This window comes from Macrobrachium nipponense, chromosome 25 (assembly GCF_015104395.2).
Source record: "Macrobrachium nipponense isolate FS-2020 chromosome 25, ASM1510439v2, whole genome shotgun sequence".
In the NCBI taxonomy this organism is placed as follows: domain Eukaryota; kingdom Metazoa; phylum Arthropoda; class Malacostraca; order Decapoda; family Palaemonidae; genus Macrobrachium; species Macrobrachium nipponense.
The window spans coordinates 34,877,694-34,903,890 of record NC_087214.1 but is presented as its reverse complement, the minus strand read 5'-3'; the positions used below and the strand labels follow the sequence as shown (position 1 = coordinate 34,903,890).

The following is a 26,197-nucleotide window of genomic DNA, read 5'->3' as shown; positions in this document are numbered from 1 at the left end:
ACTCACTATTGGAGGTTAGGTGTTCATACAGAGGTCAAACCATCTTACTTTTATTGATGCCTTAACCTCCGAAGCCAGGAGCCGTAATAAAGAATTTTTGTACGTTTGTTGAGGTATGATTCCCATTGATGTAAGAAACAGTTGTGATGTGAACCATTCATGAAAGCTATATTGAAACTCAGAAACTGTAAGGTAATGTAAATGTAATCTCACTCCCAAGTGGCACTTTTTTTTGTCATAGTTGTGCAATCTATTTCGGTTTGTTTCAGTGGCCTGGGTAGTGGCAGAATTCTTCATTTTGTTCTGTGCACTTCCTTTACCCTTTCAGTACATACTCCTAGTTAACTCTGGCCAGAGACGGGATATTCCCAGGCATTTCCTCAGGTGCATTGGTTGCCAATGAGTGGAGTTATCTGGTGACGGTGCAAGTCAGGCATGCTGATAACTGAAGCTACCTCAGGGACACTTGACGCCACATTCTTCAGAAGTCAGAGGTCTTCTCTATCTCGAGTGGAACCCCTGTACCTACTGTGCCGTGACACAGGGTTATTGGAAGACTTGAGTCGTCGCAGCAAAATGGATAAGACAGTCTAGAGGAAGACTTTGTAGTGAAGCAGTGTAAGAGCTCCCAAGGACTATAACTGAAGAAATATATCAAAGAATGCCTTGGCAATAGATATGATAGCAGACTTCTTCAGTTATACGTTACCGGTGCCTATGACATGGCTAGTAATGATATCCAAATAGCTCTGTAATTTAATTCCTTCACATTTTTGAATGACAGTTGATAGAGAGGTTTTATTTATGTTAGTGCCCCTTAATTCATGTTTAATGTCACTCAGGATAGTTTACATTGATTGTCACGAGTCTTAACCTTGAAAATAAGATTGGGCATAATGTTGGTGTTGCAACTCTTGCAATGATTCCTCCCTTCCCTTTGATGTGAAATTATGCAGTCGCAAGCTTTCGCAGATATTTATTAGATAAATAAATGTTCCAGTCATTTGATACAAGATTTTGCTGCGGCTGGGTGATAGATTTGCTTATTTGACTCAAGCATTCACTTCTACATTGCTTAGAAATCATCTCCAGTTGCCTACATCTGCAGGTATGATTGTCGTAATGTTACGCGCATCAGTTACAGGAGGTAATGGCTCACACATGCATCAGTGGCGTGTCAACTGTAGAGCAAATCCCTGTATGTATCTACAGTGTATCTATAGTTTCACTCATCTGCTTACCTCGGTGGCCATGAGTTCAATTCTCGGACATTCCGTTGAGGGGTGAGAGATGTGTATTTCTGGTGATAGAAGTTCACTCTCGACGTGGTTCATAAGTCACGTAAAGCCATTGGTCCCGTTGCTGAATAACCACTGGTTCCATACAACGTAAAAACACCATACAAACAAACACACACACTCATCTGGTTCTAGTCTGTGACCCACACTTGGGATTTAGCTAAGAAGGCGGCTGTTGGAATGTTTTTTTCTTAGCGGAATGTCAACATCATTATATTCTAGATGAACATAATGAAGATATATTTCACTTTCTCAATCTGTTAGGAAGAGCTTTTTCTCTTGACAACTTTATAGTTATTGTGCCTGTATAATTATGCCAATATTTATTATGGATTTTGCTGGAAGTACAAGGATTCTCACTCTCAGGTTCTTAATTCATTCATGATAAGACTAATGGTGGTGAACAGTCTTGTCATATGGCACTTTGAGTGTGGAGGATACCATGTCTTTGTGAAATCAATAGGATTAAATCAGTTGTAGGTATAAAATTTCATGGTGAACTCCAAGCATGTGACAGTGACAACCAATCAGTTTTTGTCTCTAAGTATTTGGCAGTAGTAAAACTAAGATGGTACCTTAAATCATCTAACGCTTACTTAAGAGTGCCTTCTTCAGAGGCCTCCAATAGAAACATACTTTCACTCTACAGGCAAGACAAGAGCCACATAATTACCTCTGTAGTATGTACAATGTTAATTTACAAGGCAGACATCAGTTATCGATAACTGACAACGACGGCATTATTAAAATTAACAGGGTTGTATTTCTAAAACATGGAATATGTTAAGATGTTGTTTTAAGTACTGATTTTCCCTACCACTCTTCTCTTGTAATGTTGTATTTCATCCAATCAGTTAATGTAAACTACTTTCATCCCTTTCAAAAAGCTTCTACCATTTTTACTACAAGTTATTGAGATATATCATTAGTTTGGATTGTTCATTATTGCAAAAATTGTCACAGATTTCTTGGAGGTTAATCCTTAACGTAGACGTGAGAGCAAAGATGTAGTACATATCTCCTTTGCATTATTTCATGAATGAAAATGCTGAAAGTTTTAGTGCCACAGATACAGATACTTTAATGTGTTTCAATTTTAAATCAAGAGGGAACTTGAATAGTTTAACCTTTTTATATACTTTTTATTGATTGTGATAGTGTTCGACCTCCTCGGTATCAGGGGAAAGTTATTACAATACACACTATACTTGTTTGACAAATTGGTTCTTCAACCTTTGTGATGGAAAATTGAGCTAATACTTCTTCTACAGGTTAGTGTAAATTTATCTCTGAAAAATTGTCATAGAGTATGTAAGGTCCATCATTGAGTGAACTATATAGTATTTCTAACAGGTTTTAGTATGCCCGTTGCTTTGAGCTCAGTTCAACTCTGCGCTTGTGAAAGACGAAGCATTGTCGTGAATACAGTTTGCGTTCGCTGTCTGTCACTTGGTGGTGCAGTGATGCTTTCCTTTGTAATCATTGTTGCACATTTTGATACAATTACCTCCTCCACATCAGCGGTTTGTCAAATGGTACTCCATAATATTCTGCTAAGTAATCCTTGGTAGCTAAAGTCTGTTGTTTACCTCTTACTTACTTTTGAGTTACCTAAAATTGACTGAATTTTAGCATCGCACATATTTTAGACTTGTTTTGCTTCTTGCTTATTCCACTGTAGTTCAGAATTTAGCATTGCTGATACTTTCGTCTTCTAAATTAAGGCTTCATTTCATAAAAACAACACTGGTTGTAAAACATCAACTCTGTAGAGATTTCTTTTGTAGGTAGACTGCCCCGTGGACAGATTTAAGAAGAGAGACTGGCTGTTTTCTGAGGTCAATACTACATGGTGTCACTTCTTTCTAAACCTTTAAGTCCTACCCTCATAAACAGAGGCCCATTTCCTGTGTCACTTCTTCCTAAACCTTTAAGTCCTACCCTTATAAACAGAGGCCCATTTCCTGTGTCACTTCTTCCTAAACCTTTAAGTCCTACCCTTATAAACAGAGGCCCATTTCCTGTGTCATTTCTCTCTCAACCTTTAAGTCCTACCCTTATGAACAGAGGCCCATTTCCTGTGTCATTTCTTTCTAACCTTTAAGCCTCTTAAAACAGATTTAATTTCCTGTGCATTTCTCTCTCAATTTAAGCCTACCCTAAAACAGAGGCCCATTTCCTGTGTCATTTCTCTCTCAACCTTTAAGTCCTACCCTTATAAACAGAGGCCCATTTCCTGTGTCATTTCTCTCTCAACCTTTAAGTCCTACCCTTATAAACAGAGGCCCATTTCCTGTGTCATTTCTCTCTCAACCTTTAAGTCCTACCCTTATAAACAGAGGCCCATTTCCTGTGGGAACATTCAGATCCATTCTTAAAATCGCCACATAAATCTGGGTTTAACCTTCTGGCTTCGTGTTGTCATATTGTTTATACGCATTGCGTGCTGTGTAACTAGGCAGTCCCCGGCTTACGACGGGGGTTCCGTTCTTGAGATGCGTTGTAAGCTGAAAATTGTTGTAAGCCGGAAAATCGTCAAAAATCCTAAGAAAACCTTACTTTTAATGCTTTGGGATTAAAAACTATATAAACTGGATTTTTATTGCATTTTTCATTAAAAAAACTTCATATATTGATTATTTTGCAATTTTGGAGTCATATTTTATCCAACAGATCGGCGGCGTAACCCTAGAAATAATTTCTGAGGAATATAATTGAAAAGTGTTGCAACCTCGGAACGTCGTAAGCAGGGGACTGCCTTACATATAGTGATATAGTACAGAAGTGCAGTTTGCTAACAGTGAACATTTAAGTAACTATGTAATTTCACATGGAATTTAAATTATGTAAAAGCACTCAGAAAAATGCAAGAACTATTAGACCTATATTATATCAAACAGATGTGCCCTTTGTTTGTAAAACTCAATTTTCATCATCTATAGAAACATTTTTACTTTTTTATGCTTCCAATGCTATGTTGTAATGTTTTTTTTTAACTTTATGAATGATTCCTTACTTGATTCAAATCCCATATTTTCGTAACTACAGTGAAATCTTTTCAAACGTTGGGATTTTCTTTCTAATGCAAAAATTGAGTCGTATTTCCTAAAGAACATTTTATCAAAGTGGTCTCAAGTGTTTCAAAGGTGGCTCAAGTGATGGTGTTTTAAGAATGGTATCTGAAGAGCATAATCCTCAAATTTTTCGGGGGTTAAGCTGCCCAACCGTCCCATAATTGACCTTTATCAAGTTGGTAGGAAAATTAGCTGTGTTCTTCAAAACATATGCCACGTTTCTAGATGCGTTATTAAAAGTAATTGAAAATAAGAATGATGCTGATTTGAAATTTGAATAAATTTCAGGGAGAGAATAGCTGTGGCTGGCACCTCCCATTTCTTGATTCATCTTGTAAAAAGATGAATAGCAGATGCTGGATAATGATAGTATGTCATTAGCTCACCGACTCAGATCAGTGACCAGAGTCTCTTTTTGAATTTGTCGCAGTATACATAGTATCATTTACAACATGAGACTTTTAATGTGGCCAGGGTTTTCCCTCATTCTTTAGTTTTCTAAATTTATACAGGAAGGTCATAGATGATACTGCGTACATAAACAAAAACAAACAGTGAACATTCTCACTCACTATGTTGTCAGTGATGGTGGTGGTGGTGGTGCGTGGTTCAAAAGCACTTTTCTGTTTATATTAAAAACAATTTTGGTTATATATATATACAGTATTGTATGTATCGTAAATATACTGAGTAAGGGTCAGTTCTCACTTGTTGTGTAGTTTCCATTAGGGATTTGACTTCAGTTCTAAAGTAAACTGGAATATTATATACACCGGGTAAACCCCTGAATACTCGTATATATATACTATTATTTAACTTGTGACTTTATCACCATAAAATTGATTAAAAACAATTTATACAACTAAACTTGAATGTTGTCTTCAGATTTATTCCCACAAAAACAGCATTTTACCCATTAAAGGTAAATACTACTATATGTTTTCTTGTAAATGTTGTCATCTAAAAAAACCGCCTGGTCGTTGGTATTCAGCAAAGGAAGATTGCAATTTGTCTCGAAATATGACTGCTCGCTTTTGTCTTATCTTTATATTGGTGTTCAGATTTAAACTTGCAAAGTCACTTTGTTTGAACATTACTTATTGGTGTAATGTTACAGAATTCAGAAATATGTACTCTACTTTAACCTTGTTATTTCCCCCATAAAGATTTCTGAAGTTCATTATGCTTGGAGATTTCAGGAGTAATTGTCATTCAAATCAAGAACCATAACATATTTCTTACCTGCATTATGTGAAGAGCAGATGCCAGACACATCTCATTGTAGAAATCATTTTAAAGTTATACGCAAGCTAACATAATAGTTTGATCCACAAAGGATTGATGTCATCTTTACACTAAAACACAGATTCAGTACTGGTTACTGGAGGAATAGTAGGCTACTATTGCTACTACTATTACAGAATAAGTGGCGATTTAGACATTTACAGGTAGCACTGAATTCCTGTAGTAGGTATAAAGGATGACCTTTGGCGTAGTTTTTATTCAGAGACTTTGTACGTCTAAACGATGGCAGAGGCTGGATGCATTTTAGTAAGAATGGGCTTTTGTACTGAAGTGGGTAAATTTATGAAATCTAGGCAAGAGAGGCAGGGAAGAAAGCAGACAAAATTTAACAAGAGAATAAAAGGATAGGTATCGTGGACCCTCACATGCCAGGTCACCAAAAACTTAGCAACTTTTTGTCACTGGACTAGGACATCTATAAGATTCCGTTTGGCTAATTGAGTACGTACTAGTCCCATCACTCATGGTCAGTTAGCTAATGAGTTTTGATATCACACCACAGTCATTTTACTTGGCATCCTTATTGGGCACCACATGGTCAAACTAACTTTCTTGATGCTTTGAACTGACAGGTCATTTATCAGTAGAGTGCATATTTTTTTAAAACAAAAACGGCTACATATTTGTCTGACATCTTATGTTTTTAGTATGTATATTAAGTAGCTGTCTTTCTCTCATACTCTGTCCTAGTCAATTGCAACCCTACTTTGCTGTTGCAAGCAGTGTGCATGCTTGAGAGTGACAACCATATCCGTTCTTAAAAGCGATCTCCCAAGTCTAGTGTGGATTGAGAAATAAACGTGCTTCTGAAGTAGAAATTACATTCCTAAGGACTTCGCGTATATAGTATTTGTCATTGTGTAAAGTAATGTAAATTATTTGTTGCAGATTGCATGATGGTATCAAAGTACTGTAAGGGTTTCAGTGACACTGGGCCCAAGTAAAGGTGGTTTGTTCTTGAAAGTAAAGTATATATACTTCTGTCATGCCTTTTAAAGCAAGAAACATTGCAGTAGAAATCCTTGCTAGAAACTGTTAAAAGGGTGTTTATTTGTTTGATGACTTCTTGAATTGACTGTGCAACTACTATTCTGGAATATGCTCTGTACAGTATACTAAGCTGATTAATTAAGTAGGATAATTTTATAATTAATGGATGACCTTTGGTTCTTAGGCCAATTGAACTATTTCAGTTTTATCACTACATTGTTGCCAGTTGCTGCGATAAACTTGTTTTTGGATTTCATGATGCATCAGGGCTCTTTCGTTTTTTTGTTTGGTATCTGAATCAAAATGACCTATTCTCCATGGGCTCAAGATGTTTGTTCATGACAGCCATCACCATGCTCAATCTTTTCCAAGAGTTCCATAGAGTTTGAATATAGGGCAGTCTTTTCCAATATCCTCTTGTTAAGATTTTAATTTTGAAGAAAGACTGGAGATTTGTGTAATTGAGGAATGTAACAGGATTGAATTTCAGACTGAATTCCTTTCTGCTTTACAGATTTCTCTAAATATTATGAAATTTTTTAGTGTTTTAACTGAGTGTATATGTTATGGTCATCATATTCTTAGAAATGAATGCTTTGATTTTTTTTATTCTCTCTGGTTAAACTGTTCTTAGTCTCCAGTAGTATAATCTGGCTGTTTTATAGTCATCTTTAGCTTTATTTTTGCATAAAAGCATAACTTATATGATCCATTATGGCTCTGAAATGTATGTGGGCTGATGATTGCAATGTCCTGAATTCTAAGCAGCAAAACTGGCTAGATTTGACATGCAGTACAGAAATTAACATTTGTAGCTCTGAACATTTTTTTTTACTGTTTTATCAATAATCACATTCTTTTGAAGATTTATATGTTTAGTAAGTTCCTGACTATAAAATCAAGTGTCTTCGTTGTCTGAAAACCACTTTTATCTTGCAAAATTATGTAATTTAGTCTGGCACATTTCACAGCCGCTTCCTTTTCCAGGCACACAAAACATGATTAGACGACAGAGTCTAGTGAAGCTCAATTCCTTAACCATAGAGGCTCCAATTACAAGAGTTTTCAATATAATAACTGCTGCTCAAGAGAATTCGCCAGCTTATGTGGCCCAGGCCCTGGAGAAAGTTCTCGATATATTAAGGTCCACAGAGCTCTACTCGCCACAGCTTATTTCAGCGGCGTCAGATAATAATAAGCCAGTACCTGCTGACCCCGTGGCTACTGATCTTCTTGGAGGACTTTTAGCTGTGAGTTTTTCTTTATGATCTGGGAGGGCAGTTGATTAGATGTTTTTCTAATCCTCTGGAAGGGCCGATATCTGTAAGGTTTTCTTGCCCAGTCTCACGGGATAGGTTACAGCTGTTGCAAAGATTTTGAACAAATCTATACGTATCAGGTGTTGCCTATATTATTATTATTATCATTAATGTTATTGTTCTAGATCTCTTATAGAGCATTTTGTCCTCTTGAGATTATTTTGCTAAACAAATAAATATGTATTTGAATCCACAGCAAGCGCCTAAACCATTGATGTCTGGTCGCCGTAGCAGTAACGACACAAACGTCAAAGTCAGCCAGTTGCCGAGACCTTCCCCACCCATGTTGCAACAGCAGGCATCTGCTGCCATACGAGAATTGCTAGCGGAAGATATGTCGTGGAATTTCGATGTCATAAAACTAGAAAAAATAACTGATAAAAGGTATTCCTCTTTTAACACCACTTGACTGAATGGGATGCATAATTATCAAGTTGATGCTTACCCTTTACTACTTCCTAAATCACCAACGATCCCGTTATGCAGAAAACTTTGGCAAAGTCATTGCTTTCCTTGCCTATGCAGTAGGCTCATTACCAGCTGTACATAATATCATGCGTGACCTACCTTTGTCTTCCAGTACTCTTTTGGTTCCTAGATATTAACCATATATAAGAGTTTTTCTTTTTTATCTTTTCTTTTTCTACTTCTTTCACTTAATTCTTCCCAAAGATTTCAGAACTTATTAGATGTAGTAGAACTCCAAACCATCTTATGCTACAGTGTGTTGTGAATCAATTAAGTGATCAACGTAAAAGAGTTGATTATTCACATACAAACTAAATGTTGACTTTTTCTTTAATAGACAAGTTTCTAGTAATGAGCAATTCTGCTACAATTGTTTTTATATATTGTGAAGATGCCAAACTTAGTTTTTATCATGATTTGATGATACATTATCTTAATATCTTAACATTTTTTACAGACCGCTTGTTTGGTTGGGAATGAGTTTGCTGTGTCGATTCGACGTCCCTAACACGCTTGGCTGTGACGAGCAGACTTTGCAGAACTGGTTAACTCTGATAGAGGCTAATTATCACGCTGATATTACATATCACAATTCTACTCATGCGGCAGATGTCTTGCAAGCAACGGCGTACTTCCTTGACCTGGAGAGAATAAAACAACTTCTGGATCCCTTAGATGTCTCGGCGTGTTTGATTGCTGCCGTAGTCCACGATGTTGATCACCCTGGTAAAAATAGGTGAGTTCCACGATGTTATTTTGCCTTGGCATTATTGAATGACATGAAGGAAAATGGTCTAAGAGAACAAGATGTACAGAAGAAGATGGAGAAGGCTGACAAGAAACAGCGACACCATATAGAAATAGGAAAAGCTGAAGATAAAGAAGAAGAAGGAGAAGAAGAAGAAGATTCACAGAAGCTGCTTTGAGTAAATATACAAATGTCATTATGCTGCGTTCGTGCGAGCAATAGATGGGAACAGCAGACTGCATCTAAACATGTATGGTAAATTTAGCAATCTTCAGCAAAAAATGGATATCATAGTTGCGGATATTTGTTATGGTAAAGGCGTGGAAATGTATGTTAATTATTTATAAGCAAACATACATGAAGTAGATGATGTTGAATGCCCCTTGAACAATGTAAATACTGTAGTATTATGAAGGGTTTATCTGCTGGAAAAGCTGAATAAAGGGATTGTGACAAAGGAAAAATCTATTTCTGGGGGAAGACCTGTGTCGCCCGGTGTACTGTCCCTATAGCACTCATTTCTAGGTATAAATAAATGCTAAATATACCAGAGAAAAAAGCCATATGGAATGCTGGAGTTACTACTTCCAGCTCGCTCACCCTCATAGGGTGTCGGTATAGCACAGGGGCGAGTGGAAACCACTACCACAGATACTTTGCCAATTAGAAGTCTCTTCTCTCAGAATCCCCCTCTAGAGAGGTGCTGTTACAACGTCTACCTTCCGCTCGCTACCTACCTCTGCCAGAAACCCTCATTGAGTGCTATATGGACATTTCACTGGCCGACACAGGTCGAGCCCAGAAAAGATATATTGAGCATTTTGTGAGGAGGTGTATGCTAACAAGGTAAGTATGCCTTTAAAATAACAAGTTTGCAGAAATGTGTAGTTCTCTGTATGTGAATACAGGTAGTAATTCACAATGAATACTCTAAGTTCAGTACAGGGTTAGTATGTTCTTACTAACTGGAATGCATACTGTATACATACTTAGAAATCAGATTTCATGATTCTGTACATGTAAAGTAACTTATAGCTTTATAATAAAAATGCAGTAAAGCAAAAATAGAACAGAGACAAACAAACGTATGAAATTTTATTTTTAGCTTGAATGAACACTTGCTACTAAAATATTACTTACCTTATGTTCAGTAGTAATCATTACAAAGAAGAACTACATACCAACATTAAATTGAACAGAAACAAAGGAGTAGTTCTTAAGTCACAGGTTCAAAGTAATTATGAGTGGAAACCATAAAGGTGATGCAAAGAGAATCAAATTTACATTGTTATATGTAAAAATTATAGGGTTATGAAGAAGAAAGTTGATTTCAAGTAGATAAGAGGTTTGGAGAAAGGCACCAGGCTTTGATACTGCTAACAGCGAAGAAAATAATAAAGCTTCTCTTTAGATTTGTTAAGGAGACACTTAGTACGTATTACAGTTGGGTATGAATACAGCTTCATGCAATGTTACAAATGAGGAGCAAATTGAAGGTCGACGTCCTTTTCCACTTGCAGTGTTCCTCTCGTATTCGCAGGGGATACGTACCAGAGCCGCCACAAATAGCTACAATCCGCAAATAGTTGAAACTGCCTATTGAAACGCTTAAAATGGTCTATTTTGTAAGTTAAGACTCAGAAAAACCCACTGAAATGCTTATACCTGGTTTTTTGTTAGTTTTATCACAAAAAGTGCATTTTATGATGAAATTGACCAAAAAAAAAAAAAAAAAAACAGGAATTTGTGGATATTTCTCATAGAAAAATACTGCGAGTAGGCCCATTTTCCGCGAATAATGGGGATATATGTTCCAGAGAGAAATCCGCGAATACATGAGTCTGCGAATCCAGAGTGCGGGATTATGGGGGTTCACTATAATGAAAATACATTGTGGTTTAATGACCCATTCATGAAAACAATGCAGACTCAAAAGAGTTGTTGATTGCTGTTTATCTTCGCTTGATTGCATGCCATGAATTGATCTTAGTTCACACTTCATTTATAAGGGCTAAAGGGTTGGGCAGGACATTTCTGATTTTTCTGCATTTTTCTAGAAAGTATATTATCAGCATTTTTTCTTTATGAAGAAAAATATTAATAATGTTTGTATTTTATCATCCTGTTCATCTGATTCATTTATAATTCTGTAGGTCAAGTTTGTAAACTAATTTTGCCTCATATTTTTTCTTTATGTTTCAGCGCATTCTTGTGTAACACGGACAATGAATTGGCCATACTGTACAATGACCTGAGTGTTCTCGAATCTCACCATGCAGCCGTTTCCTTCAAGTACACCCATTCCGATGACCGCGTCAACATTTATAAAAGTAGGTACTGAATTCTTCTCGTACCAGTTGCTGTACCGTTAGCGAGTGGTTGATTGATTTAAATAAAAGTCATAATGATTCAAGTATATAACTTTTTTTTTCAGGAACCAGCTAATCATTTTTTGTAGGATCTCACTATTTCAGTACTACTTCCACACAACTTTCATTTTTAAGGGGCTTCTTAAAAGATAAAAGTGATAGTAGTGGAGGAACATTGAAATCTGAATTTAAACAGCTTATGCTATCATTTAAGAAGCAAATGCAGAAATAGCCAAGGCAATAAATGTTTCTGACTTCAACTGATTAAAGGCTTAGAAGGCAGTCCCCGGTGAATGGCGACCCAGTTTTAAGGCACCTGTCTAGTGCCATAAAATCGGCGATTTATGGCGCCATAACGGGCCAAGTTTCGGTTATCGGCGCCATAATATAACTAGCAGAGGTGCCATTAACCGAAACTTGGCGCCGCAAGTGCCATAAATCAGAGTTTTGGTTAATGGTGGTTTTCGCTTATCAGCACTCCGACGAGAATGGAAGCCCCGCCGATAACCGGGAACTGCCTGTGTAAGTGGTATAGAATTAAAGTAATACTGAAAGATTTCCAAGCTTTATTGAATTCCCTGACATCATCTGTGCTGTTAAGAAATGAGGGAAGGTTTATGCGAAATTAAACGCTCCCCAGATGATGCTGAATACTGTATTTTGAGCCAAAAATGGAGTACGTATTATTAAAGAATCATCATGCACAGCAGTACTATTAAGTATGAGAAAAAGCTGACTGCTGTAGCCCACAAGCAAATGTCATCTGTAAAGTGTATGTATGAAACTTTACACAACTAGCATATTTTCCAAATAGTACTTTGAATCCAACTCTTTTGGATCACCCACATGGTTTCTTTTGAGCCCTATTAACTAGGGACCTTTTTTCTTATGTTGATAATATTTGGTCATCATTTGCACCAGACATCAGGGAATCAGTTGTCATTGCTCTTGATATCTATAGGACATAAGGCTCTTTTAGTCGAATCATCTGCTGATGATTTTCACTTTTGGTTGTATCCTATGCAGATCTTTAAAAAAAAAAAAAAGGAAAAATGTTGTAATCAGTTCGTATTTTTCACAGTTAACAAACCTGAGGTCTTAACAATAGGATAAATCTTCTAGCACTAGCTGGAAAACTAGTAAAAACAATCAAAGATTGTAAAACAAGGAATCTGTGGCATCTGGCAACTCATGCATATACATAATGGATGCTTTGTCATCAATCAAGATCATACCCTACCTAATAACAGTCTTTCTTCTACCGCCTTGGAGACCGGAGTTTCGCTTCGCTCTCCTTTTCCAAGCCGGTTTTTTAATTGTAGACTGCACTTTTTTATTTTTATTCAGGACTGAAGTTCCTTGGACGTCATCGTTTTTAGTCGAGCCTTTGTTTGCCGGTTGAAAAACAAACATCTGTTTGCCCTTGGGTTTCTAATGTACTCCTGTAGGACTGTTAACTCTCAGCTAATCTCTTTTCCTCCTCTAACAGCGACTTACGACCGTCAGTATTTTTTCGCCCCCCCTATTCTGCAGCATACTTATTATTAACATTCGCTCTTAAACTGCTCTTTCTTTATCGAAAGTGACCCAGAGAAGATCATTTGTTCTGGGTCCCATAAATTAGTCACATTCAGTGCCTCCAGTACAGATTGTGCTGAAATCTGAGTACAGTAAGTACTCCTATCCAACCTTCAGGTTCATGTTAATGAAAATTGTTTGTTCAGCGTCTCACTTCTCCTATTTTAGTTGCTTAGGTTCCTTCAGATTTGATTTAGAAGATTATGGTGTTTCAGAATTAAAAGTTATTTTTCCCTTATCCATCAGTGCTTTATTTCTTTTGTTCTGCTGAACTTAATAAGGTGTTAATATGATCTTCCACGCAAAGGAAACTTTCAAAACCTTTACTTTGTTTCTTTATTCTTTTCAACACATATCTTAAAAGCCGTGGAAATGTCTTTCCTGGGTTTTTATTGTTATTGGGATGAGAACGAAATTGTCATGCGTACTGATTCTGTAGGAGAGGTTGAGGATGAAGACTTCTTCAGGGGGATATCTATGACTTTCATGAGCAAAGAGTTGAAGCAAGGAGTTATTGCAGAGGGCTTAGGACATTTTACTTAGCATGCATGGAGTGTCATGAAACTGTGTTAGATTTTGCTCGTACGTACAGCTCAGAGTTGTCTTAGTGAAGGATACTGTATTCAAGGCTCCGTTTTCTTTTCCTTTGTTGTCGAGGTGAATGATTCAAATATTTTCTCGAGGTAGTCCTCATAAGAAGGACCCTTTAGGCTTTTAAGGAGCAAAAGCCATTTTTTGCATCGTACTTTTTGTCTAACTGAGATACACTGTGCCATATTTTTAAAATTATTACAAAGCTTCATAGCATGGATGTTGTAAAAAGATTTTAATGTAGATTGTCTGTTTTCCATGATTTCTCTGATGGTCTTAAATATTTGTTCTTTTGAAGCCTACTTACTTTCTTCACCTTTTATTCTAAAAGAAAAGGCTCAGCCTTGATTAGGTACGGCATATTTCAAGTTGTTTATGCATACAGTTTCTTGGCATTTTAGGCAAGGCACTTGTGATTCTGAGAACTTTGCAAGGCCTTTGTCACCTGTAGTATCTTCAGTAAGGTATCCCAGTCCCTGTCAACATATATCTTCAGATACCCCTCTTACCTAACATGGAATTCACTCATTGAGCTTTGTAAGGAAGCAGTTTAGCATTTTAGTCTCTTTGACTCAGTGCTGAATAATTTCCCAGCTCCCCACAGTGCCACTTGAGACTACTGTATTGAAGGAAAAAAAAAACCTCAAATTTTACCTTGACTGATTCTTCTGGGAAAATAAAATTTAGTCAGAGTTTGTTATGTTGAAAGAAGAGATAGAAATAACATCTGTGAGGAAAGAGAATGAGATTTTGTCAAGTTGGCTTTAGTGAGAATTGTCTTTCATAACATTAAAAGGAAATGAGTGGTCGACTGAAAACTTTAAAAAGGCAAGATACTGACCATGTCAGTACTCATTAAGCTTTGCTTAAACTAGAGTTAGGTGACGTAAAAATGGAAGGTACAAGATTTGTTCTTGGGTTCCCATGAAAAAGGATGCAGACAGTGTGTGAGACATCAGGATATGATCTTTAGCCGGCTAATAATGCGCCCAAAATCAAAATTGAAAGGGAAGGTGATTTGCTGAAAATGAAATTTCAAGAACAAAATCAGGAGCTTAGGCCACATTCACCAAAACCCTTTCCGTAAAAAAAACTTCCGAAATATATTCTTATCATAGTAATAACATTGTCAGCGTGGCATAATAAGTACTCTTACAGTTCAAGGCACAGCATAATACTTATGGAATTCCTGCACAAAATGTCTTAATTACAGGTCCTTATCGCTACACAAGAGCCAAGGACTTCTTATGATTTGTTTGCAAGTAATATTGGATTGCAAAAGAGAAACTACAGCAACCGCAAACAATCCAGAAAGCTTTGCAAGCAACTGAAAGTGAACGAAAGAATCTGTGAAAAAGTGATGGGCAGAGAGATGCCATCCATTTTGGACGAGCAAGTCATGAGAGGAAATGTAATTCATACTCTTCAAGATCTTCGCCACCACCCCTGAATTCTAACAGTCTGTCAAGGACTTGGAATAGAACCATTGAAAAGTCACATGTGAGCCCTGCTTACAGACCTGGCATTCTTGAATCAATATTTATATTTTGTAGATATGAAGCATTACCACACCAGATTCTGTCACTTCTGCTTTTCAAGACCAGACTTAATAAAGAATTTCTGAGAATACATTCGTATCCCTTGCACAAAAGGAATGGTGTCCCCTAATCGGGTGGCTATTAATGTGTTCACAAACCTTTCCTCAGTTTGAGTATTTGGTGTTGATTCGTGCCTCTTGGCCTCGGTTGCAAGGAAAGCAGAAGGTACCTTGATTCAGGATATGATTTGTGTTTATGAAACAAAGGTTTTATTGCAAAGTCTTCTCTTTACTTGTACAAAATGCAAATCAGTGCCTTACCAAAGCTGAATGTTTACACATAGGTTTGAAGCTGATTGAAATAGAAGGAAGAGCTAGTATTGGAAAGGACCATCAGGTGAGTATAGTACTGTACCTTAGCTATGTTAACAGCATACAGTACTTGTGGTACCACATCTTGTAGTAGTTAATCAGTGCTAGCTCTGATATGGTATATCCCAGAAGCCGGTGGATTAGTTTGAGTTTGTAAGGATAAATATATTGATATTCAGTAGATGTTTGGAAGAGAATCGAGATTCAGCAGCCTGTGTAGGAAGGCTATAGAGTACTATTCATTTCTTACTAAAACGATTATGATGATTGTAATTTGAACCCCATGATGGCAGACACTAACATATATGATTTCATGTGAAATCAACAAATAAGAGCAAGGGAGATAGACACAGAAAGGAGAGAGACTCCTCTGATGTGTTACTGTTAGAAAACAAACTGTTTGACCTGTTACAATTTGAGTGCAGACGGGTTGCCTGGTTTACAAAATGCTTAGTCACCTAGGACCAAAATCCTTGGGGGTGAAGGTGGAAAGCTATAGACCTCATTATGAAACGTGGACGTGGGGTTAGTAGAGGACGCAAAGAGGAGCTCCTCGGATAAGCCTGTGAGGAGAAACGGGGAATTTACTGATCGATTACCAAACACAAAATGTATTTGAACAGAATGGTGAACTAGTTTTCAGATAATCACACATACTTAAATATGAGAATAGTTGATGGAATATTCTTTTGAGAGATTTACAAGGGAAATTAGACTATCAGGCTGTTCTGAATTCACATTATTGCATTGGCATTCATGGTTGTTGGTTTCAAGAGAGGGCAATAATAGCTGCATACTCTCATTTGATTTATGGTTACCATGTATTGATCATGACCTCGTGTTGTGCTTTGCATAAACCCAGAGTATATCAGGTTTACATGGAACGTAGGACTGTATTTCCTTGATTTCTCAGTCATACTTCTATTGTTTCGCCGCAAAACATAAACATCTGGTCATAGAAAGTAGTTGTGTAGACCCTTGGGGTCACTTTTTTCTAGATGTGTGATTTTGTTATGTCTGAAAGGAAGGCTTCCAACTCATCAATGATGCATCATTAACCCTTTGAGATTCTGATGATGTCAGATGATTTCGTTTCGGTGACATTCATTCAGATTCCAATGACGTCAACCACCAAACATTTTAAAGAGAGTTAGCCAAAAATAATTGAAGTCAGGGAGCACTGGAATCAGGTCTGAACAGTTTTGAAGAACTTGTTTAACCTCATCCTCATCTGTTTCATTTTCTTCAAGTAAAAGAGGTATAATACAAAAAACAATTTGGAAAGCACATTACAGATACTAAGTGGAATTATTATACTGTCAATAAAGCATTAAGTGCTGCAAGTGCTGGTATATTAGACGGTCAGTTCTCGATAACTGGCAGAAAAAAGGGATTTTGACGTAGGAAAAATCTATTTCTGGGCGAGGAAGCCGTGTCGCCCAGTGAAATATGTCTGCTTTAGCACTATTCTAGTAAAATATTGCTATAATACCAGAGAACTGCTAAATTGGACATGTCAGAAGCCTCTGACTCGCTCACCTATATAAAAGGTGTCGGTATAAAACTGGGGCGAGTGTTAAACACTACCACAGCAACCCCTCCAATTAGCCTTTTCCTCATCAAAAGACCCTAAATACGGGGAGCCGACCCATAGGTCACACCTAGCTACCCCGTTGAAGGCGGCTGTGACGTCATACTTATCGATAGCAATGAAGCTTGGTGCACTGCAAGGGCGGGGAGGGGAAAAAACCAGGGGGGATTTCACTGGGCGACACGGCTTCCTCGCCCAGAAATAGATTTTTCCTACGTCAAAATCCCTTTTCTGGGCTCTCAGCCGTGTCGCTCCCGTGAAATTGTACCAAGAGAAACACCAAGCTACATCACCCTGAAATGAAACAGAATATTAAATTGTATAAACTAACACCATAGACCAAGTGAAATAGCAAAGAGATTTGCTGCGATAGGTAGGATGTTAATAAAACTGGCATAATGGAAAATATTCATATGACACAAGGACAGTACTATATTGATGTTGCAAGGAGACACTGACCTCCCTACAGCTATTGCCTGATATTTAAGATCCTCCAAGGACTTAAGGTAAGCTTTGGAAAACCCAGTGCGACTGCCGACCAGTATATTTCTTCAGATCATCAAAGTTCATATATTTGAAGAAATTTACAGAAGTTGTTATAGCCCGAATAGCACGCGCTTTGGGAAAGGACCCTGGGCTGACTTCCTTGGTAAAATACAAAAAACTGCTGCGTAATGCCCTTTAGGGATATGGTACCACCACCGCCCCACATGAAAAGGAGGGGGGGGGGCCTTCGGAAAAGGTAGATGTGCTAGATAAATAGTCCTTAGGGTTTTAACAGTACATAAAGATGGATGTTGCGGAAGCGGAACAACCTTCCAAGGGGATCGCCTTACCAAAGGGTTCTCATTCTTAGCCATAAAATAATTATTTGGTGAAAGCAACACATAACCCGAGGGAAGGAATTCTATATGCCCTTGGCCACTAGATAAAGATGACATCTCCGATGTTCTGGCACCTGAAGCCAGACTTAATAAAAACAGTGCCTTACGCAAAAGGGTTTGGCAATCACATTTGAAGTTGTCTGTTTTAGAGTCTAACCTGAGACCATCGTTAAGAAACCATGACACTGACGACCGCTTTTGAATGGGCCGCAGGCGTGCACAAGCCCTTGGGATTGAGGTGAAATAAGACTCAGTTAGATTTATACCAAACCCGAGAAGAAAATCTTTTTCGGAGCTGACTTAATGGTTGTTATTGTGGCAACTGCCAAGCCTTGTTCGAATAAAGGCCTGAAGAATGTTATAGTCACATTCATTGTCATTACTTTGACATTGATTTCCTGAGAAATGTAGGCAATTGTTTAACTGCTGAATCATACTGGCGAAGTGTAGATTCTCTTTTGTCTGACTCCAAGAACAGAATGTTCTGTGGATCAATGTCCCCTACCCTCCTACCTGCAAACTTCATGAAAATCCATAAAGATAGGGTTTTGTGAAGACCTGAGGAATCGAACACAGTCACCGTTTGAACTTGTTGCGTCAGCCTCAAGCCCGGGAGAGGGTGAGGATGAAGACCTAGTTCTAGGAGAAGGAGAAACCAATTGTTCTTGGGCCAGTAAGGAGCTATGAGAGCCACCCGACCTTTGAAGGATTTCAACTTGTGCAACACCTTCAGGAGAGGGTTCACTGGAGGGAATAAATAAACCTCCCTCCACTGGTTCCAATCTATACTCAGGGCGTCCGTAGCGTATGCTAGAGGGTCCATACTTTGGGCTACGTAACAAGGCAGCTTGTGGTTTGCCCCTGTAGCGAACATATCTACTTTCAGACCCTGTACTCTCCTACAAACCCTCTCAGAAGGGTTTCCTGGTTCCAGTGACCCATTCTGGCTCCAGGGGGACTGACCGGGACCAATGCGTCTGCTACTACATTGTGGACTCCTGCCAGATGGGTAGCCGATAGATGCCAGGTGTTCTTGTCAGTTAAGAGAAAAAATTGCTATCACCCTGTGGTTCACATGACTTGACTTGGACCACCCCTCCTGTTTATACCATGTATCACTACTGCACTGTCGAGAGCCAATCTGATATGAGTCTCCTCCGGAGGACGGAGCTTCTTTAAGGTCAGAAACACTGCCATAGCTTCCAGGATGTTGATGTGAAGCTTTTGGAACTGAGGTGACCAAGTTCCCTGAACCTTGTCGTGCTGTGAATAACCTCCCCAACTGATAGTGATGCGACTGTATGCATCAGTAGGGACGGGGGAGGAACTGCAACTGTAACTCTTTGGCTATTGCCCATGGACGTAGACGTTCCTTGGAATCAGAGGTACCCGGCCGAACTTGTCACGACACTTGGCATTGGCCTTGAACGTCAAACTCGATTGATGTCCTTGAGCTTGGTTTTCAACAGAACGTCTGTGACTGACGTAAATTGGAGCGAGCCTAGGATCGTCTCTGATTCCTTCTCGAAGCCTTTTTCATTTTAAGAATTGGCTTGTTACCTTGGCATCCCCTTCCCTGATGGAATGGAAAGGTTGTGTGAATCCAAGCCCCAATGGAAACCTAGCCACTGGAACTTGGATTCTGGGGCCAATCGGGACTTGGTCCTGTTGATCTTGTAACCCGTATATATTCCATGGAAAGATATGACCCCGTCCATGGCTTTCCTAAACTTGTCTTTGACCATCTCCCCCAGATTAGCTAGTCGTTTAGGTACGCCACTACCAATAAAACCTGAGACCTTAGCTCCTGCACCACTACCTCCGCCAGTTCCGTGAAAACCCTTGGGGCTATATTCAGCCCAATGGGCATCACCTTGAAGGAATAAGCTTCTTTTACTAGTTTGAAGGCCCAGGAAATGGATGGGAGTGCTGAGCCGTCGGGACATGATAATAGGCGTCTGTAAGACCTATAGAGGTGGTGACGCCCCCACGGGGAAGTAAGGCCCTTACCTGAGAGATGGTCAGCCTTTAGAACTTGTCGCAAGGAATGTACAAGTTTAAACGGGACAAGTCTAAGATCACCCTCCCCCTTTGGTCTGTCCCTTTCTTGGGACACTGAATAGACGACTTTGAAATTTAAAGTTCTTTTGTTTCTCCTGGAGACTGCTCCCTTCTGGAGAAGGTCCCTGGGGGTTAAATCCATCAACCCTTGGGTTGGATGCTGATAGATAGATACTATGTTGTTTTCCGCAAGCTGCTGAACTCCCAACGATGTTAAAAGAGATACAGCCTGCCTCCTATTTGAGGAACTTCATTGAGATGATGAGGGTCGGGTTTCCTTTCCTGACCATACACCTCTAGCTCGCCCTTGGGCTCCGGTTAATCCACTCTGACGAAAGGGGGAACCTGTTGCTAGCCGACGGCGAAAGGAGACAAATTGAGGCTGTTGCCGAGGCTGAGTCTTAGAAGATGAAGGTTGGGGAACTTGCTGAATTAGTACAGCTTATAGCACAGGGTGCTGTTGCGGAACTTGGAAAGGTTGGTACCTTCTTTGACTTTTCCTAGTCCTAAAACTGGAGGAAGAGGACTCTTAATATCCTTTTGAAAGGGATGCCCCAACGCAATCTGATGCTTGATTAAAATGTGATGCCTCATTCTGAACCTCGTTTACTGCCGAAGCTGGAAGAGATCTGCACCCCAGATTGAGGAAGCCAGAAGCTGTTGGGTTCGTGCCTGATCGTAGCCTCGGATAGAACATGCTTCTTGCCATTTCTCTTAGTAACCGCAAAGCCGTACGAGGCACATTGCATGCTTAAAAGTAACTACTCCGCAATGACCTTATACAGCGGTTCATGAGCATACTCCAGAACCGCCGTCTCCGTCATCACTAGAGAGTTAAGAGACCTTGCAAGACGTGTCCTAGCATCAAATCCGGCTTGGATCAGTGCGTCTGACAGAGGCGCTCACTAAACAAGTTGATTGCACAGTTTGGCTTAAGCTTGCCTGCCGAGAATGTAGCCAGCAAACTTCCCACAAAACTCTTCTCTACCTTGGGGGTAGCAATGATGTGGAATCTGTCTCGCTAAGCTGGGGCTCTTCCCGAGTCACTGCCTGAAGGGTAAATCCTGCTACCTTTTGATGAAAAAGGTAAGGAGTTCCCGTCATGTTGTTACTTAGTATTTGAGCAGATCCACTTCTAGGCTCCATATCTATACTTGATGAGCCTGATTGCTAGAAAGGAATAAAACAGTCCCCCTTGGAGACCTTGTCCTTTCTAATCGAAGCTGCCTCCATAAGCCTAACATAAGCTATAAATGGTGGCCATAACCTTTCGGGAAATAACTCGAAATCCTCGAGTGTATGTGTACCACAACCTTCTACAGGTCAACATCCCGCTGACAAACGGAGCGAAGTTCACTACCCTCCCAAAATCCAAAAAACACCAGGGTGGCCGGAACGGAGGGAACGTGGACCCGTCAGGCATGCTCTGACCTTGCACCAAATTACTAGGAGTGCCGGAACTGCCGACTCCTGTCTGAGACCTGCAATCAGGGAGTCCTGTGCACGTAAACGTTTAAAAACACCCTTTCAAACCTTGCTGCGACTGAACTGACTAAGCTAGCAAGACTACTGGCCGGCTGATTTAAAATATTCGTGTTGAACAGGTCTTTGCCGACTAAAGGGGAACCTTCCAGCGCTCCCTACGGTACCTTATGAGGTATCCGACCTCTAGACGTTGCAGGGATGGGACTGAGGGGCAATGGGAAGAGTTCTCTCCTTGAGGCCTTGGATCTCATCCTAGGTTTCATATGTGTATGAACCTCTGGAACCTGCCCCAGGCCTTGGCTTTGTGTCTGATTGGCTTTTAAGCCAGGTTTTTACCCGAAGGTTTTTCTCTTTAATCTAGGAATCACAGAGAAGGAATGCGACCTGGGAGGGGGCAAACCTCCTGTGAAACCCATGAATGGAATTTGGAGTAAAGGGAGAGGAAGAATCAGAGTCACTCGAGGAAAGACCCCGGTGACAACTAGGCTAGCCTCATTAAAACACTGTTACCTGTAACCATATCTAGTGTAATGGGCAAATCCTCACTAGTTCAAGTGGGACTTCTTCCAAACCAAGGTCTGGCAATTCTGCCTCTTGCTGTTCCATAACTGAATCTTGAATTTATTTGATAATTGGTGCTGCGACTTTTGGGTCAACGTATCCGGCAGCTTTCCCGGCTGGGGAGGCCGCCATATCTTGAGGTAGCATAAAAAAGGGCTTAGCTACCCCTACGTTCTGTCCAAAACCTCCAACCCAGACCTTGAGGGTGGAGAGTGCAGCATGCTTAACAGACTGCTCTGTCTGTAATGCAAGGAATGTGTCAATTTCGAGTAAAATCTTTGAACATTATGCTTACATATGTTGATTAATTAATGTAATTTATTTACAGAAATTAATTATTTATTTATATAGTAATTTATTTGATTATTATTTAGTTATTTATTTTATTTTAATTGTTTATTTATCTATTTATTTATTTATTTATTATTATTATCATTATTATTGTTTTATTTATTTTTTTTTTTATTTCATTTTTTTTTTTTTTTTTTTTAACACTAATCCAAGTAGTGTAATATAATTCCATCACAATATGTATAGAACAAGCAGTGCGGTAACTTATCGAACAGGTAACCTGTTTGTACAAGTCGTAGCAGGCAAAGCCGTTTACGTGATGCCAGACTACGGAACCGGTAAGCAATAATGCGCACGGGGCATGGTTCCGGCAACATCATGGTTGCACAGATCCTGTAGATCGGCAACCAGACACTGAGTGGCCTGTAAGTGCAATAATATATGAGAACCAATTGCACAAACTTATAGGATTATTATGATAATAATGTCATATGCCGGAGCATGCCGAACTGAAATAATATATATAAAAAAATATATATGTATATATATTATTCATATATTTACGTCCGCCCGGGACTATAATAATTAAAACCACCCGGAGCTGTATGACCCGGAGTGGGGGGTAAACGAAGTAACCCGGACGGCCACATGAACTCGCAAGTTCCGTGGCAAAAGAAAGGAAAATAATATATATATAAAAAATATATATATGATATATATATTCATATATTTACGTCCCGGGGACTATAATAATTAAAACCACCCGGAGCTGTATGACCCGGAGTGGGGGGTACACGAAGTAACCCGGGACGGCCACATGAACTCGCAAGTTCCGTGGCAAAAAAGAAAAGAAAATAAAAATAAAAGGGAGAAATAAAATAACAAATATAATATCTCCGCCTACGGAAGAGAAACTTCCGTAAACATAGCCCTCAACGACTACCGGAGAGGCCTGAATCTAAATCCGCCTTATGCGGAGAGGGAATGTTTTAGGCGGATGGATGTAAGCTCCGGAAGCTGAAAGAAGCAGAGCGCAACAACTCCACGGAAGCCGAGGCTGAATACGCAAAGCAATCAACAACTCCGGAGGCGGTCGGCTGAGAAGCGACACCCACCAATCTAAGGTCCTGGAGGACCCTCTACACCCCCCCCCCCCTCTGCTGATGGGAACGGCTGTCAGCGACAACCGAGGCGAGAGGAGCACCCAACTACTGGGGGCCCCACGTGAGGGGGAGGGAAGGAGGGCTGATGGGGTGACGATCACGTGATCAGCGTATCCTCGCAAATAAAAGATTACGAGGAAAACGCAGGCATAGCCTATGTAGGCTAACCGACCTAACATCCAAAATATACATAGACAAAATAAAATCAATTACTTAAAGCTAAAGAAAATCATGCTTTAACACGGGGGAAATGAAAATAAACTGTCGTAAAATAAAACCAGCAATGAAGGCCACTCGATAACAGTGGACGCAAAAGGGGAAAAACTACTTGCTTACTGACAAAACGATAAGAAACGGCAAGCTGACGAAAAGAAAAAAGGGAAAATTCTTGAATGAAATAGGACGGTGGATAAACGGCGAAGCACGAAACAAAGAAACGTGCTCGAAAGAAGACCCCCGTGAAAAAACGTGAAAATAATGAAAATAACAAACATAAATGGAAATCGGATCGACTAAAAACTGCCACCCAAGAATAAATAAATAAATAAATATATACATACATATATATATATATATATCTATATATTATATATATATATACATATATACATACATACATGTACTGAAATATCACATGTTACAAGCAGAGAGGAAGACTACTCGAAGTCGGTACAATTCAAGCGTAAATCGGTACAATTCAAGGGTAAGCCGTAAAGGCGACTTGCCGCCCGCCCATTATTTAAAAGTGACGCCTAATAAAATCCTAAATAAAGGCAAAACGATAGGCAAATTCACTCCCTAAATATTGAAAAAGGGCGGAACCAGTACTTAACTTGGGTGAAGAGGTAGATGACGATCCGTAACCAGAATAAAAATAAAAGAACAAATAGTAATATTCGAACGTGCGAACACGGAATGGCTATCGAAAAGTATGTCGTCACAGCCGCCTTCAACGGGGTAGCTAGGTGTGACCTATGGGTCGGCTCCCCGTATTTAGGGTCTTTTGATGAGGAAAAGGCTAATTGGAGGGGTTGCTGTGGTAGTGTTTAACACTCGCCCCAGTTTTATACCGACACCTTTTATATAGGTGAGCGAGTCAGAGGCTTCTGACATGTCCAATTTAGCAGTTCTCTGGTATTATAGCAATATTTTACTAGAAATAGTGCTAAAGCAGACATATTTCACGGGAGCGACACGGCTGAGCCCAGAAATTGCTTGTACAATCTCCGCCATACTCTTGTTAGTTCCTCTTCTGAATGCCAGCTGAAACCCTAGTTTACACTTCATATTAATTTATTAGCAACTTTAGCTGAAGAAAATATTCCACAGATGGAATTCACAGCTGCATAGTGACTGGAAACATGACAAAAGTGATTTTGGCCTCCGCAAAAGTTTTTGTAGGTGGTTAATAGTGTATTTGAGTCTTCAACAAAGGGAGATGTATGTTATATAAGCCATATACTGCATCCTGAGATCTTAGGTAAGGGGAGAAATATCCCGTCGAGATGATGGCAAAGATAGTTAAGCAACTGTAGATGTTCCTAACTTGAAGGCAAAGATAAGAAAGGGTACCTAACAAAGAGCACGCTCATGTTTTAAATATTTAGAATATAATTCTTGGTAGGTATTGATAAATCTGTTAGATATGAGGGTTGCCATGAGTCACAGTCTCACAGTAGTTTAAGACTCATGATCATCACGCCATCGGGATGGTAACATGACACCTTGAGATTTTCTTACCAAAATCCGTAACATTCTTGAATACAAAGGATATCTAATATTTTGTGCCTCAGTTACCTACTTTTCACAGTAAATATTCTTTCATAGAAGAACTTGTTGTATGCACGTAAGGCTCCGATTGCTTACAGACATGATTGCATATATGTTTCATGCTCTTCATGTTGTAGATTCTTCCATTGTTGAAATATTATTCTTCCACTTGAATGTGAGCAGCATCCATGGTTCTTTGTCTACTTGAGAGAATAGTTTCAAGTGGCTAATTACTTTGTCCCAACAGTGGTAACCATTACTATATAGATCATCAGTTGAAGATAACCTTCTTGCTGTCTTCTGCAAGGTTTTTTTCCATTAGGGATTTCTTATGTTGATATTAGTATTTAATGTGTCTTTAGAGCTGATTCTTTCTGGTCATTTCACAGAACACCAGAATCCACACAGTGCTTTGTGTAGGTGCCAAAGTGTCGTAACACATTGCACTGAAATTAATATTGGCTACTTATCTGTTCTCTTGCCTGTAAAAGGTAAGATAGAATTAATGTTATTCATAATTGAGTTCAATAGCTTTCTGTGAATAAAAATTGTCTATCCGCTTCTCAGCAAATATACGTATAGGTATTAGGAAAAAAGTGCAGAGGTATAATTTCAGTGGACTCTGTTCCTTTGACTTTTACCAAAATGTTTTGATGTGAGCGGATCATATGAAAACATTAATTAGTCATATAAAAAAAGAACAAAAGAGCTGAATATCCACAATAGAGTAATGCAAATTGGA

General features: G+C 39.2%; 1 protein-coding gene across 6 annotated transcripts in view; it reads left to right on the top strand.

Moving 5' to 3' along the window:
* Window positions 1-26,197, top strand: part of LOC135199344 (high affinity cAMP-specific and IBMX-insensitive 3',5'-cyclic phosphodiesterase 8B-like) — a 187,675-nt gene that overhangs the window by 144,693 nt on the left and 16,785 nt on the right. For all 6 annotated transcript variants that reach the window (XM_064227291.1, XM_064227289.1, XM_064227290.1 and 3 more), the window contains 4 exons: window positions 7,655-7,917; window positions 8,183-8,370; window positions 8,912-9,190; window positions 11,405-11,532. In XM_064227291.1, coding sequence (XP_064083361.1) covers window positions 7,655-7,917; window positions 8,183-8,370; window positions 8,912-9,190; window positions 11,405-11,532 — 858 coding nt within the window. The remainder of the gene's footprint in view (window positions 1-7,654; window positions 7,918-8,182; window positions 8,371-8,911; window positions 9,191-11,404; window positions 11,533-26,197) is intronic.